Below are 16,304 nucleotides of genomic sequence, written 5' to 3'. Positions count from 1 at the left end.
ACAAACGAGCTGCCTCTGTGTCTCTGGAGGATCCAAAAGCTCCGCGGACTTCGCGGGTCAAAAAACGCACCTAAAACGTGACGCAGAGGCGTCATCACGCATCATAGACGCGCGATGACGTCACTGCGCCACCGGCGCGTCCGATAGCGCCCATACCTGCGCACACCCATGTAAATCTGGGAAATGTAGGCGCCATGGTCAAAACTTCCCCCAACGCTAAAGAAACAGACAATTATGTCGCCCACACAGTGGCCGTAATGCCCAATGAAAATCACTTCATAATGACTCGCCTGCAAATTGCCCTTTAGAGATAAAAAGTGGACCAAAACGCCACTAAACCGGTGTTTAAAAAGGTAAAAGGACATCTATGATGTAATTCGGAGAGCAGAGATACACAGCTTATAGCCCTAACCTCAAGTTACATTTTAAGGTATGTTACTTGCCACATAGGTCTAGTGTGGTACACAAATCTATCCACATAGGAAAAAACAGCACCAACAAACAAGTGTTCATACGCTAAGGGCCACATATGATTGCAATTACATTACGTGTGTTGCATAAAGAGTGAAACCAGAGTAATGGATAGTACTATATATCAGGTCTACATTCAGCATGATTTTGTGACACAACCACATTGCATGACATGATGGGTGAAAAGAAGAGCGTCACGGGATGAGCTGTACATCAAACCTTCCGTAGGCATACATTTATGCCTCAGTAACTCTGTATTACATGATGCAAGACATACTGAAACCCCAAATTAAGCATTTTTTGAAAAACAGTGTCACGGGATGAGCTGTACATCAAACTGTCCATAGGCATAATTTTGTGTCACAGTAACTTTGTATTACAAAATTGGGTATGACATGGGTATTATTTTCTTGGTACTGTGAAACACATTTTGGTTTGGATATTGTGGCAACAAGTGGTATGTTTATATACACTTTACAAATGACATATATTCTATGCCTTACTATGGTCCCAGGCCAAAACAGGATGGATGGTTCTTCATCCTTGTTTGTGGTTCTGCTCATTAAGTGAACACTTGACATACATTTGACAGCATCCTGTTTTAAGTCTTTGAAATACCTATTGGTAAGTGATTCTGTGCACAGACTTATGCATGTGTGTTGTCACCAAATGACTTCACCAGACTTTCAATTTTGGTTCTTGGTGGATGAAAGTCTATGTTCTTTCCTGAAGAGTCCCTCAAATTCTTACATTTGAAACACCTTCTCTAGTTTTACATTTTCAATTTTTTATTGAGATTATTTTTTTAAATGTATAATAGTGTCTTTGTCACGGAAGGATAGCTCAGGGGCAATGTGCTCGCCCTGGAAGCAAGACGACACAGAGCAGCACAGGTTCGATACCTGGGTCAGCGCTTGGAAAGCTCTGGGTATTAAGCGCGTTATAAATAACCTATCACATCATGTCATATCATAAAGTGCACACTTGATGACTTTTGGACTGTTCGCGTAGTGGCCATTTGCACGGAGAGTAACATGAGACGTTGCGTAAGCTGTGCATGTTTATTTCTATAAATAAAAATGTTTAGCCTCAAGGTGCCCACAACAAGGCGCTAACCTTTCCTCATCAATAAAGGTCTCACGTTATCTAATACAGGAAGTGATAGAAAGAAGTTTTTATTTTCTGTTTTTCTAAACCAACATGTTCCCAAAAAGTGCCACAGATATTCATTAATGATAGAAATGCATAGTTCGGGGTACCTTTTGGGTTTTGATCAAAAAGCACATAACTGAGCACAAAGAACGATGGTGGCAAACCCATGTATTGGTGCATTGCAATTCAAAGAAGGCATCCGGGGTGCAAGGGGCAATATGGGTGCACAACCCCGTTTGTCATGAACAAGTTAAAACACTGCAAGAGTAACATGGCGAATATAGGGGAATGGCGGCATCCAGAAAGAGCCAGAATGAGTATCGGGGGTCTAGAACCAGCGTTGAGGGGTGAAGGAACCGAGAGTCAGACAGGGTGTTGGGTGAGATGGGTGGCACAGGTAACCTCTGGGTAAGGAGCGGGCATGATGGCTGCGTACCAACTTCACAGCTTCTGAGAAAACTTCAGCCAAGTTCTGTTTGCCCTATGCGTCCACTATAATGACCGCCATCTAGGAGGGCATCAAGGCAACCTACCATGAAATAAGATTTCCTTTTTTTTACATAAGAATAGCCTCAACATAAAAAAGACACATTCAAGATTGAAACAAAAATACGTTTTATTTAATAGTTAGATTTATCATCAGAGCATTTATTTTTTAACTGAACCTTTGGAAGGTTTAACTATTGATCACTACATCTAGCTACATGTTGGATCAGATGCCTCTTGGAACTGGCTGCTTTAGCACAAGAAATGCGACTCGTGAGCTGCAACACTTTGTCCTCACCTTTGTCAAAGCGCTGTATCTCACAAGCCTTGTCAAAGCGCTGCATCTCACAAGCCTTGCCAGCTGTATCTCACAAGCCTTGCCAGCTGTATCTCACAAGCCTTGTCAGCTGTATCTCAAAAGCCTTGTCAAAGCGCTGCATCTCACAAGCTTTGCCAGCTGTATCTCACAAGCCTTGTCGCTGTATCTCACAAGCCTTGTCAAAGCGCTGCATCTCACAAGCCTTGTCAGCTGTATCTCACAAGCTTTGTCAGCTGTATCTCACAAGCCTTGTCAGCTGTATCTCACAAGCCTTGTCAGCTGTATCTCACAAGCCTTGTCAGCTGTATCTCACAAGCTTTGTCAGCTGTATCTCACAAGCTTTGTCAGCTGTATCTCAGAAGCCTTGTCAGCTGTATCTCACAAGCCTTGTCAAAGCGCTGCATCTCACAAGCCTTGTCAGCTGTATCTCACAAGCCTTGCCAGCTGTACCTCACAAGCCTTGTCAGCTGTCTCTCACAAGCCTTGTCAGCTGTATCTCACAAGCCTTGTCAAAGCGCTGCATCTCACAAGCTTTGCCAGCTGTATCTCACAAGCTTTGTCAGCTGTATCTCACAAGCCTTGTCAGCTGTATCTCACAAGCCTCGTCAAAGCGCTGCATCTCACAAGCCTTGTCAGCTGTATCTCACAAGCCTTGTCAGCTGTATCTCACAAGCTTTGTCAGCTGTATCTCACAAGCTTTGTCAGCTGTATCTCACAAGCCTTGTCAGCTGTATCTCACAAGCCTTGTCAGCTGTATCTCACAAGCCCTGTCAAAGTGCTGCATCTCACAAGCCTTGTCAGCTGTATCTCACAAGCTTTGTCAGCTGTATCTCACAAGCCTTGTCAGCTGTATCTCACAAGCCTTGTCAAAGCGCTGCATCTCACAAGCCTTGTCAAAGCGCTGTATCTCACAAGCCTTGCCAGCTGTATCTCACAAGCCTTGCCAGCTGTATCTCACAAGCCTTGTCAGCTGTATCTCACAAGCCTTGTCAGCTGTATCTCACAAGCCTTGTCAGCTGTATCTCACAAGCTTTGTCAGCTGTATCTCACAAGCCTTGTCAAAGCGCTGCATCTCACAAGCCTTGTCAGCTGTATCTCACAAGCCTTGTCAGCTGTATCTCACAAGCCTTGTCAAAGCGCTGCATCTCACAAGCTTTGCCAGCTGTATCTCACAAGCTTTGTCAGCTGTATCTCACAAGCCTTGTCAGCTGTATCTCACAAGCCTTGTCAAAGCGCTGCATCTCACAAGCTTTGTCAGCTGTATCTCACAAGCCTTGTCAGCTGTATCTCACAAGCTTTGTCAGCTGTATCTCACAAGCCTTGTCAGCTGCATCTCACAAGCCTTGTCAGCTGCATCTCACAAGCTTTATCAGCTGTATCTCACAAGCTTTGTCAGCTGTATCTCACAAGCCTTGTCAGCTGTATCTCACAAGCCTTGTCAAAGCGCTGCATCTCACAAGCCTTGTCAGCTGTATCTCACAAGCTTTACCAGCTGTATCTCACAAGCCTTGTCAGCTGTATCTCACAAGCCTTGCCAGCTGTATCTCACAAGCTTTGTCAGCTGTATCTCACAAGCCTTGTCAGCTGTATCTCACAAGCCTTGCCAGCTGTATCTCACAAGCTTTGTCAGCTGTATCTCACAAGCCTTGTCAAAGCGCTGCATCTCACAAGCCTTGTCAGCTGTATCTCACAAGCTTTGCCAGCTGTATCTCACAAGCCTTGTCAGCTGTATCTCACAAGCCTTGCCAGCTGTATCTCACAAGCTTTGTCAGCTGTATCTCACAAGCCTTGTCAGCTGTATCTCACAAGCCTTGTCAAAGCGCTGCATCGCACAAGCCTTGTCAGCTGTATCTCACAAGCTTTGTCAGCTGTATCTCACAAGCCTTGTCAGCTGTATCTCACAAGCCTTGTCAGCTGTATCTCACAAGCTTTGTCAGCTGTATCTCACAAGCCTTGTCAGCTGTATCTCACAAGCCTTATCAGCTGTATCTCACAAGCCTTGTCAGCTGTATCTCACAAGCTTTGTCAGCTGTATCTCACAAGCCTTGTCAGCTGTATCTCACAAGCTTTGTCAGCTGTATCTCACAAGCCTGGTCAAAGCGCTGCATCTCACAAGCCTTGTCAGCTGTATCTCACAAGCTTTGTCAGCTGTATCTCACAAGCCTTGTCAGCTGTATCTCACAAGCCTTGTCAGCTGTATCTCACAAGCCTTGTCAAAGCGCTGTATCTCACAAGCCTTGTCAGCTGTATCTCACAAGCCTTGTCAGCTGTATCTCACAAGCCTTGTCAAAGCGCTGCATCTCACAAGCCTTGTCAGCTGTATCTCACAAGCCTTGTCAGCTGTATCTCACAAGCTTTGTCAGCTGTATCTCACAAGCTTTGTCAGCTGTATCTCACAAGCCTTGTCAGCTGTATCTCACACGCCTTGTCAGTTGTATCTCACAAGCCTTGTCAAAGCGCTGTATCTCACAAGCCTTGTCAGCTGCATCTCACAAGCCTTGTCAGCTGTATCTCACAAGCTTTGTCAGCTGTATCTCACAAGCCTTGTCAGCTGTATCTCACAAGTCTTGTCAGCTGTATCTCACAAGCCCTGTCAAAGTGCTGCATCTCACAAGCCTTGTCAGCTGTATCTCACAAGCCTTGTCAGCTGTATCTCACAAGCTTTGTCAGCTGTATCTCACAAGCCTTGTCAGCTGCATCTCACAAGCCTTGTCAGCTGTATCTCACAAGCCTTGTCAGCTGTATCTCACAAGCCCTGTCAAAGTGCTGCATCTCACAAGCCTTGTCAGCTGTATCTCACAAGCCTTGTCAGCTGTATCTCACAAGCTTTGTCAGCTATATCTCACAAGCTTTGTCAGCTGTATCTCACAAGCCTTGTCAGCTGCATCTCACAAGCTTTGTCAGCTGTATCTCACAAGCCTTGTCAGCTGCATCTCACAAGCCTTGTCAGCTGTATCTCACAAGCTTTGTCAGCTGAAAGGTCTCTCTGTTGGTCCATCACTTCCAGGTCTATAAGGTTTCTGCATTATGCACTTTTTGTCATTTGTGGTCTGTCCAGGTGGGTCGCTCGCAGGCTCAGCACTCGTCTCTGAAACTGGGCAATCCAGCACTTTGCCCTTCGTTCAATCCCTGTCCACACTGACTCAGCCCTTCACCCTTGCAAGGCTGATAAACTGAACAACATTACTTTGGGGGATACTGTTACGCTGCTTAGAAGTGTGAGCAATCCAGGAGGATGTGCTATAAAAAAAGTATTGTATTACTCATAGAGTTTAAACTGTAGAATAAACACGTTGAATTAATTAATTGTGAGTTTGTTAATTGTGTAGTAAGCCCCCGCTCTGAATGTGATAAAAGACACAGCATACACTGTCATTATATAAATTGAAAGGAGCTCATGACAAGAACGTGCCAATGAAAACATGTCGTTAATATATTGCTGTTTTGTGTTCTCTTCTGTTTGTCAACAGGAAGATGACAGTGACTGTGGCGGGGTCTCTGGTCTGAACCCATCCTGGTGGTCCATGATCGGAATCCAACTGGTCCTACTTTGGTTGTTATCCGGCAGCAGACTCTGCCCCTTATGACCTTGAAATAACCAAAATCTCTATAGCTCTTCTCAAGACCTTGCCAAAACAATAGCTCTGGATGTTTCAATGGTGGGGCCAGTTCTTTTAAACTCTAGAAGAATGACACTGCCCACAATGTGATTTTACTGTACAGAGGACTCCGGGAGGCCCCCACGGCGGCGGCTGCATGTTGGTCGCGCAGACCCTCTACGGGCACATTTTGTGAATGCTGCATCATCTACAGTACGCCATCGGAAAACACAATATTGTGTGCTTTTAATGAATATTTTGAAAGTGTTGTGTTGCATCCTTAATGAGTTAACGTCAAAGGGCTCCCTTGAAAATGGCCGCTGTTTGTGTCATCGCATTTCTTTGGAATTTAAATGTTTGTTTGTTGGCCAAGCCACCATCTCTTTATGACATGTCCACTGGTGACATCTAAATTATGTTTCCCTGTTCGGTGTGTCGAGAAATGCAGATAGCCTCCATTTGTCCAAATAGAGATGCAACGGTGTGTAGTGGCTCGTCGTCCACAAAGGTTCACCATGACTCCCATGCCTTATGAGAAGTGGTTCAATCAGCCAAGCGAAATCAGAAACGGGTGGCTGGCTATGTTTGCTGGCTTTCTTAACAAAAAGTGTTTAGAAACATGACATCATAAAATAGTGTTTCGCATTTTATAGGTGCTTGGGGATTTATCCCAATGGAGTTTAATCCCAGTGCAAACAGGTGTCTGACGCAACGCGCCCCTTGTCTGCAGTGCGATCACATGCAGTAATGCTAGCCAAATCCTGAAGAAAGAAGTTGTGAAAAAATATAAAATGTATTTTTGTGGTTACCTGACTGTAGTTACCGAGAGTATTTGCATGCTGCTGCTGCTGCTAAGCTATGTTTTTTTTTAATTTCCTTCTTAAATAGTGTTCTGTTTATTTTGCTGTACATATGATATCTGGGGGACGCTTTTGTCATGTGCCGAACATACACACTTCAAAGTGATGCAAGTCAATTGACTTACTGTGTGTAACAGTGCTCTGAATATACTGTGCAACGTAAACACTGCAAAAAGGCGGGGTACCCTTGTTTCTACGATCAAATACATATTATTTAGATAGCAAAGTGTCTACCATGTCATCAGCATCCCTTTCAGCCAATCCTCGCTTTCTAGCCAACAGTTCTTGGCATGATGGGAATTGTAGTTTGTACTGCTCCATTATATGTATGGGCCCGCAAAGTGCTTTCGGTTGAGAGTCCCTTGCTCCATTAAGGTAACTATGATGTCATGGGACCAGTTGTCAACTTTTGTAGAAAGATGACTTCTAAAGATAGTTTGTCTCACCTGAGTGTGTCCGAATGCAGATTTTTTTATATAACAAAATGATCAAACCACATGTAGCAATTTAAGGTTTGATGGTGTGAGCGATTGGAAATCGAGAGTAGCATCAGTCTCTCTCTATTCTCACCTATATTATAAGGAAACACTTTACAGTGCTCTGATGAGAAGTGTTGCTGCTTTTTCTCTGTAATATAAAGTGAGCATATTCAACATGCTCACATTTACAAATATATTTAGTGCTTTCAAAATACAGGACAAATGAGGGCCTCTCTGAAGCTTTATGAATGCACATTAATACTTGATTGTGTTTAATAGAAATGTGTTTATACAGGGTTGCTGGAAATGGCATGTGCAGTACATTATATTGCAGTGTAGAATAGAAAGAAAAGGACAAAACCTTAGAAAAAAACACATTTATTTAATGGGTAAATGCTCCCCTTAACCATGAATGGAAATCAGTATTGGTAAGAGGTGAAACCCATGATTGTGGGTTTCAACTAAAGTTGTATATGTAATCTGCAGCCGCATTATGCAAATGCTTTTACGGTAGCATAGTGTACACTCGTCGCTTGTAACTTGCAAAATGTTGATATGTATCTGTTGTGCTGGAAAGTGATCCTAAAACTACGTACATTCTGTGAAACAAGCAACAATTAATCGTGCATGATGGTGTCCAAGATATATAGCCATCGCCAAAGCACGGGGTCATAGTACATCCGCATTGCCCCAGTGCAAGTTATTTGCACTGGGGCACGCATGTCCACAGTGCAAACATGTTTTGAAACAATGCATATTTATTCGCATTAGGTCATTTTGTTAGCAGTGCAAACGGCGTGCAAAAGTGTGCTCCCAATTGTGCATAGTTTATGAAATATGGCTCCTAGTGTCCTGACTAGTACGTGCGTCCGTATTTTACTGACTGAAGACACGTGTGCTTCTGGTGAGACTTTGGTGAACTTTCCACATGCCCTGAAATTCAAGGCTTGTAAGGAAAAGGCTCAGTTTTCTGATCTGTTGTTAATGTGATTGTGAATAGTGAAACATACTGTAATTACTCCACTAGACCATTGTGAGCTGCTAAACCAGACCCGGACCCCCCGCCCCCCCCCCCAAGTCCTACATCTCTGAAGCTATGCATTGCCTTGAGATGGGGGCCTGGGAACTCACTCTTCAGTTAGATCACATAGTTATAATGTCCTATTTTAGGTAGGGTCCTTCCTTGTCTGCGATTCATTTTCTCCCTCTTAGAATCCTTATTGTGACTGAAGTTTATAATTCTGCAACACAGATGTTTACATGTGAAGCACCCTCATTGGTACATGCTACTTGTTGGCATGAGAGTATGTGTGAGTAATCATAGCTACACGGTGATGTACCCCAATTCTGCCTTACCATGTGACCTTTCTATAACGTGCAATAGCCTCCCTCTGGTGTGGGGCACCATTGATGGTAAGACTGGCGGAGGGCAGTAGAAGGCAGCTGGCATCTGACTATGTTTCCCAGACCTGTTATTGTTAAGAAGAAATTGGCCACGGGTTATAGATCACAGAGTCCAAATCCCATCACATTGTCATCAGTATGTATCTGATGGCAATTCTTTTTTTTCGAAATTACTGTGAATACTGTACATTATTGTGTATTTCTTGTGCTTTCATATGAGATCAGGCTAATTTCCCACTGTTTTTTAAACACACCTTTGCCTGAAATAGAGAGCTTGTAAGTGATCAATATACAACAGTGGCTTTAGGAACTGGTTCGATCACTGTGCAGTGCGTAGATCGGAGAAGTAAAAAGTAAACAATACCTTTCAGTGAGACCATTTTCTGCAGGGTTAGATCACAGTTTACTGTTAACTAGATTTAACCAGTTCTCAATTAACTCTAAACTATCAATCTTCTCAAAGAATATGTGTACATGGCAGTCTACTCTCAATCCAGGAGTGCGCTCCTCGTAGTTTCCAGTTCCGACTGCAACAATACAGTGTGCACAGGGACCTTTACCCCAACATTCTGACATGAGCTGCGCACGTCACATCTCTTTGTATCCCCCACTCACTGGCTTCGCTCTTAACTTTAGCTGAGCCATTCTCCCGATTCCCCCCATGCTTCTTCTTGTAACCCCATTGACTTAATTTCTATAAACCCAATAAGATATCCTTTCTTGTGCCCTATTTTTCCTATATCCTTTTTGACAGATCATCTACCCGTAGAATATCCCACTGTCCCCCACCCCCACATAAAAAAGAAGGCGAACAGCGGGGCGAATGCAAATGATACCTGTCACATCCTTGCTTCACCCGCCCTCTCTTTAGCGCTTTACTCCATTTCCCTGTAACTGTCCTTCTGTTCACTGCCGCCTTCCACTTACCTCATTGCATTGCGTTCTTCGTCGTGTTGCTTCCATTTTCTCCACATTCTATTTTCCATTCTGGATTGTCTAATTGGAGTCCATTTTCTCTAGCTGGTTCCTTAAAAAGAAAGGGTGGCTACCTAACTGCTTTCCAACTAGTCAGATCTGTTGGTGAAATGCAATGGCCGATTCCGGTTCTTGCCTATCCAAGAACATGCATAGCTGCGTACAGTAGATAGGAAATTAGGTTTATGTGCACTGTATTCTGTTTTCCATACTACAATAGTGAGTCAGTGGAAAATAAGTACTTGAGCTGAAGACATTTTCAGGCGTCCTGTTTGACACCATAGTTATTTATTTATTTATTGTGTATGTTTGTGTTGTTTTTGGGCTCCTTACATCGCTCACTCATAAATTCAAAGTAATGTAAAGAAATCAACTAATTATCATTAGTAAACAGATTTAAATACTGCCTGAGGCTGGGCCAATCTTGCCGTGCATTGTTTCCATGTGTGCACAGTGATACTTGTATGTAGAGAGTTTACTTTAGGGCTGGTATTGCAAAAGGTTTGCGTGCAATGCAATGCTAACCGTGCACATGCACCTGTTTAGAGTGCCAGCGTGCGCTTCTGACTCATGTTCGCACATAGGGAGTGCACATTTCTGCACAATAACTTTTGCACAGAAATGTAGGTGAGCATTTGCAGCAGTGTATGTGTGTGGTGCATGCACTGCAAAGAATGCATGTGGGACCTCCTGCAGTGCCACCTTGGCTTTTATAAAACATTTCATTTGTTGACTTTGCATTAGATAATGTTTCCAAATTTAACTCACTTAATCATTGTGTCTAAGTGCCTTTGTTGAGACTGTTACGAAACAGCTTTACATTTAAAAAAAGAAAGGTTGAGGAACCTCATGTTTTTAAAGTCAAACCAATTGCTTACTTTTTATTTACCTACATTTTAAGAACAAATAATGTTCATTCAATTTAGAGAGTGCATTTATTTACCGGATTAGAGAGCGAGCAGTTTTTTTTAAAACAAAATGTGTTTGCTGAACTGGAGGAGCGTAGCTCACTCAGAACGGTGACTCTTCCTTTCGTGACATAATCATGTTTTGGGAAAATAAATATGGAATAAAGCAATGTTAGCTTATACTATAATCTGCTCTATTATATGTGTCAAGTGGTGGAAAGAAATATTTAATCAGGTCATTTTGGAGATTTTTTAATACAAGTTTGAGATGGCTGAAAAAAATGATAGGGTCATTGTAAAAGAAATGTCAAAAATCACTTGATCCACCTGTGCAAGTGTCAGACAGCAGTAGCATTAGTGAAATGCTTACTTAAACTCAAATTTATATCAGTAATAAAATGAGTTTAAAGATCAAAAACAAAACTAGACACTAAAGAAATAATGAACAGCAAATACATTTCCCAAAATGTATGCTTAATGTAAATTATTTTGGGAAACTGGTTAGTCTGACAATAAGCTTGTTCACAAAACCATGTACTCGCCGTGTCAGTCAGAGCATTGGTTGTATGTGACCGCTGATTTGTGGATTGGAGGACGACTGTACCCGGTTCTGCCTGCACAGGTCTTCTCAAAGTGGTCTCTTGTTGAAACAAGTTCTAACTCGTCCATTTAACAAATGCAAAGGATCCAGGAGCTTTGCACTTGCAGGTGAAACTAGCCTGTAATAGCAGTCAAGCGACACCCACTTTGCACCACTTTGCACCGCAGTGCCCTGTTACACCCTGCCCAAATAATCAATGCAACTAGTGTTTTGTGTTAATACATTGATCCGAAAGGCAGGCCACCCTCTGGTGTTTCATGCCTATTTTCTATGAATGTAAAATTGTGCTCCTATGTTTTATTTGAACAACCAGCATCACTGCCAAAACACAAAAAGTGGTCCACATTTGTAATTGGTGTTTAGCATGACATCTTTTGCAAGTTTATTGAAAATAGTTTGTCGTATACCTGTAATATTTTGGTATGAATGTTTTGGGGTTTTTAATCTGCTTGTGCTTAACTTGAGCGTTGAGCGACAGGGTGTTGCCGCTATTTTAACCTTTCCTACATTGTTTATTTAACAACTTTACATCTGGCCTTAATGGATTAAAACGCAGTGTCCCTTTTGAGTGACCTTTGTAGTCCTGGGGTTACTCGCTGGTTGAAAATGTTCATATGTGTTGCATATTGCATTCTCCTTAATTTTGCACTGACTGAAAAAATATATTTCATAACTTTGAATACAATTCATGCAATGTTTGAACTACTTGGAAAATTAGGGGTCTTCAATATTTGTCCCTCCAGATGTTTTAGGCTACTGCTCTCATCAGCGGCACCCACATTTTCAATGACACTGGATCATGGGAGTTGTAGTCCAAAAGATCTAGAGGGAAGCATGTTGCTGACCGCTGAATGTACATAGGTATACCATGACACTAAACATCACAACTGTGTTGTGAACATTGTGGAAGGACTGCGCACCATACGATGCACAGTTTGTTTGTGAGAATGAGATGACTGGGAGCTCAGCATGAATGGCTGGTCTAAAGCAGTTGTCACATTATGCAAGACCCCTGACTGGCGACGGACGAGTGATTCCTTCAGGTTTGGGCCTTTTCAAGAGAGTTCCAAAACACATACCAGAAAATGTGGCTTGGAACAAAGAACCAATGTTCCCAAAACATGTATAGTTTGAGAGTGAATTAACATTTAGGGGTCAGTGTCTGCCATCCCTGCAGTCCAACGCATCTCATTGCCACAAATCGAACTTCAGTGTGAATAGGCGTGTTGCACTTAACATGTTAATAAACACTTCCTAATAAGGAGCACCACATACATCACTATTGTCATTATCCAAGACCTTTGCTGCCCACTGTAACTGTAATTCAATCTTGCCCAAATTATTGCAAAATGTTTTCACATGCAAGTACATAAATTATACTTATTTTTGTCTCTCGCTAAGATGTCCATATTATTACCGTGGGTTTCTTCTAGGGCCTGTCGTAATGTACCGAAAGATTGGAACAAGCATGTAGTCTTTTACAAAGTATCCCATTGGTTACTAGCCGATGACTTCTGTGTGGTCTGCGAGCAACCTCCCACCGATGGCAGAAGTGGTGATATTTTCCAGCTGCCACGGAATACACGGCATCACCCCTTTATTATAACCAATATCTGGAGACGTTCACAGAGTAGACCGGATACTGTCTTCATTCAGCGGCATTCAAATTTCTGATCTGACTTGCAAAATATCTCTTGTGTGGAAATGATGGGCTAACAGGTCTGGGTAATTTGGGTTGACAAACTCAGTGGGTATTCATGCAAGAAACACCTTAATGGTCTTTTGGCCACTGGGCCTATGTGTTCCTTCCTTGTATTCTCTTGACGGTTCTGTTGACCTCCACAAGCCTGTAACAGTTTTTGTAAACATTTATACTAACAATACTATTACAAAAAAGGTTTATAATTGTAGACAATGTTGTGTTAATTCTTGTGCAAAACGGTATATTCAGAATAAAGATTTATCATTCAAATCCCAAAACTCTGGTTCAATTCTTTGAGATTGTGTCACACAGGAAGGTGTGCGTAGCCATCATGTTTGGACTTCCTCGGTCCATTAAAGAACGTGTAATAAAATGTCTGCATGCAAAAGAAATCCAAAATCTTTTCCATATATTGTAATAAAATTATTCACTTAGACAATTGGCAATGGACACAGTTCATTTCATCTCAAAAAGGAGTATTGGACATTATTGAACTGCGGCTGAAAAGTTTCTTTGTCAGGACTAAATGTGTTTACATTTCACAGACCCATTCACTCCCCGTCACATACTATGAACACACTCTGTGGACCCTCTGTTTTTAAAGTCTATGGCACATGAAATTAAGTTGCATTACTGTATAACCGGTTCAAATTTTCTTTTGAGTTCCATCTAACAAGCATGATCATTATTTGGACATATATAGAATCATGTATTTGTTCACACATTTTCAGTCCATCTTATTAAAAACCTCAAACAATGTCATGTGCACCCCATGAAAGTGACTTGTGCTTAAAATATTAAATCACGTTTTCTTCATTCAGAGAGAAATTCTTTATATATTGGTATTGTTTCGTATATCAATGTCCAGATATAATATAACACAACAGCAAATCTAACTTGTGTTACTAATATGTGTTGAAATCACTAAAGGATTATAGTTATAGAGAATCCCTGTCAGATGAATGGAGAATGAACACTGAGCAAAATCCTCAATTGTATCCAACAATTGGGAATACTGTGAAGTGATAACGGGGAGGCTTCCCCCCAAATACCAGGTGCTGCAATGGGCTTCCCGCCAGCAACTCCTAGATCTGCTGCCATCAGATGGCTTTTTAAATCTCTCTGCCCCATTCATTGTGTTCCCATGTCTGAGGCATGTTAATTTAAGTACCAGGGTAAAACATAGGCTGTACTAATTGGGGTGCACTGAGCTGGGTACCCTCAGGTCGCTTACCCTTGTGGAAAAGGAAAGCGGAAGTAATCTAACTATGCATGACCATTCGGACCCAGTTGCAAGAATGGACAGAGTGCTTCAAGGAATCCATGGAAATGCTGCTGCATTTGGACAGTGCATCAGAGAGCATGCGTGATTGCTCAATACACAAGTGTGTGAACAAATCAGGTGTGCTTCTGGGGCCGACCGCTCATGCACAGCCGGTTGGAGTGAAAGCACCGCATTTGATAAATGTGAACAGTCCAGTAATCAAAATGACTTTACACAATGGATCAGAGTGCCTATGGGGCATGGTGGGAGCAGGGCAGCTAGCCTTCCCTATCAAGGAGCCACAGCAAGAATCGCTTCTCCATCACTAAATGTTGAGAATAGCAGGGGAACAGTTCTAAGGTGTGTGACATGATGTGTGGACAAGAAGCAGTCCTTGTTGAGTGACTCGGTGTGTGGGCTGGATATAACATACATGAACCGCATTCATATACAGGAAAAGAACGAACTCAGAAGGTTTTAAAAAGGGAAAGAAAGACCAGGTATTTGGGGGGGGGCATTGGCCATTGGTGGCTGTTTGCAGCTTGAAACCTGGCCCTTATCCTATGAATAACCAGGCCTGGTTTCAGAGGTCGCTCAAATGGGAGAGTTTATGCAGAGCCTCTGTTCTCCCCTAACCTTGCCATGACTAATGGTGCCAGTACTTATATAAAGGGCACACACAGATGACTGCGTGGTGGTCGATAATCCCCAGCATTGATTTGACGATAATCACCTATAAATAATAAGCCCGGGTAGAGACAGACACACTCTTCATTGTCTGGACATATATCCTGAACATGCAAACATTGGCTCAGCATAACATCTTGAAACAATAAAAAGCTCTAAAATGGTTTGTGTCAGTCTTCCCGCTATTTTGTAAAATTGCTTGGCGAAGTTGTAGAGGTTGTCTGTGTACTCATTGTCTTGTCTGTGTACTCATTGTCTTGTCTGTGTACTCATTGCCTTGTCTATGTGTTCATTGTGTCGCCTGTGCACTATTTGTCTTGCCTGTGTACTCATTGTCTTGTCTGTGTGCTCATTGTCTTGTCTGTGTACTCATTGTCTTGTCTGTGTACTCATGGTATTGTCTGTGTGCTCATTGTGTTGTCTGGGTACTCATTGTCTTGTCTGTGTACTCATTGTCTTGTCTGTGTACTCATGGTATTGTCTGTGTGCTCATTGTGTTGTCTGGGTACTCATTGTCTTGTCTGTGTACTCATTGTCTTGTCTGTGTACTCATGGTATTGTCTGTGTGCTCATTGTGTTGTCTGTGTACTCATTGTCTTGTCTATGTACTCATTGTCCCTCATCTTCTCTGGCTTTCAAAATAAGAAGGCTCTCGTTCAAGTTGCAGAGGACTTTCATGTGCACCAACTCGCACGGAAATTGTAATCGATACCCATTACTTTTTTAATATTGGGGTGTTTTTGTTTGGAAAAGAACGAGAGTTACCCACATATTTTCCTGAATAATGTTAGTTTATGTCCAGATTCAATGTGTATGTGCACGTGGGAGTCAGGTTAAACACTTAGGAAGGGCTGTGTTGTTAGTAGACAAATGATCACTACATGTGTCTATGGTTGGCTCGACCATGAATTCACAAAAATAAAATGGGTTAGAAGCATCACATCTGGTCAGTGCATGATTATCAAAGCTGAATAGGCGTTAGGACAAAAACAAAACCTTCCTTAGAGGCGGGTAATAAATTGACATAGTCTGTTATTAGACTAATTTGCTAAATACCTCTCAGAGCCCGGATCAGATTTCAAGGGCCACAGAGTTCACAGTCCTCCATGACTGCCTGTTGTGCCATCTGCTCCTATCATTTCTCAAGGGGGCCGTAACACCAAAAGGAAAAAACCCAAATGATATTTCTACAGGAGTAGATTTTCTAAAAAAAAAATGTAAAGTTGCTTTTCAAGGATTCCGTTTTAATTTGACATAAATTGTTTAGAGCCAATAATTAATTTGTGCAGCAGAGGAGTGTGAGACTTTCAAAAGTGCTAAATAAACTCATGACCACACAACTCGTTGAAATTAGAGGTAATTTCCGTACAGCCAAATTGTCATGTCCTAGTCTTGTA

At 42.2% G+C, this 16,304-nt stretch overlaps 1 protein-coding gene across 7 annotated transcripts in view; it reads left to right on the top strand.

Annotated features, from left to right (window-relative positions):
• Positions 1–13,226, top strand: part of CACNA2D1 (calcium voltage-gated channel auxiliary subunit alpha2delta 1) — a 1,412,752-nt gene extending 1,399,526 nt beyond the window's left edge. For all 7 annotated transcript variants that reach the window (XM_069627805.1, XM_069627804.1, XM_069627806.1 and 4 more), the window contains one exon: positions 5,899–13,226. Coding sequence is in view for 6 of the 7 variants with exons in the window: in XM_069627804.1 (XP_069483905.1) it covers positions 5,899–6,015 (117 nt within the window). In the remaining variant the exon portion in view is untranslated. The remainder of the gene's footprint in view (positions 1–5,898) is intronic.
• The last annotated feature ends 3,078 nt before the right edge of the window (positions 13,227–16,304 follow it).

The sequence above is a fragment of the Ambystoma mexicanum genome, chromosome 12 (assembly GCF_040938575.1).
Source record: "Ambystoma mexicanum isolate Mex_15411 chromosome 12, UKY_AmexF1_1, whole genome shotgun sequence".
NCBI classification, from domain to species: Eukaryota; Metazoa; Chordata; class Amphibia; order Caudata; family Ambystomatidae; genus Ambystoma; species Ambystoma mexicanum.
Note: the sequence above shows the minus strand (reverse complement) of the source record. Positions and strands in the feature narration are given on the sequence as shown.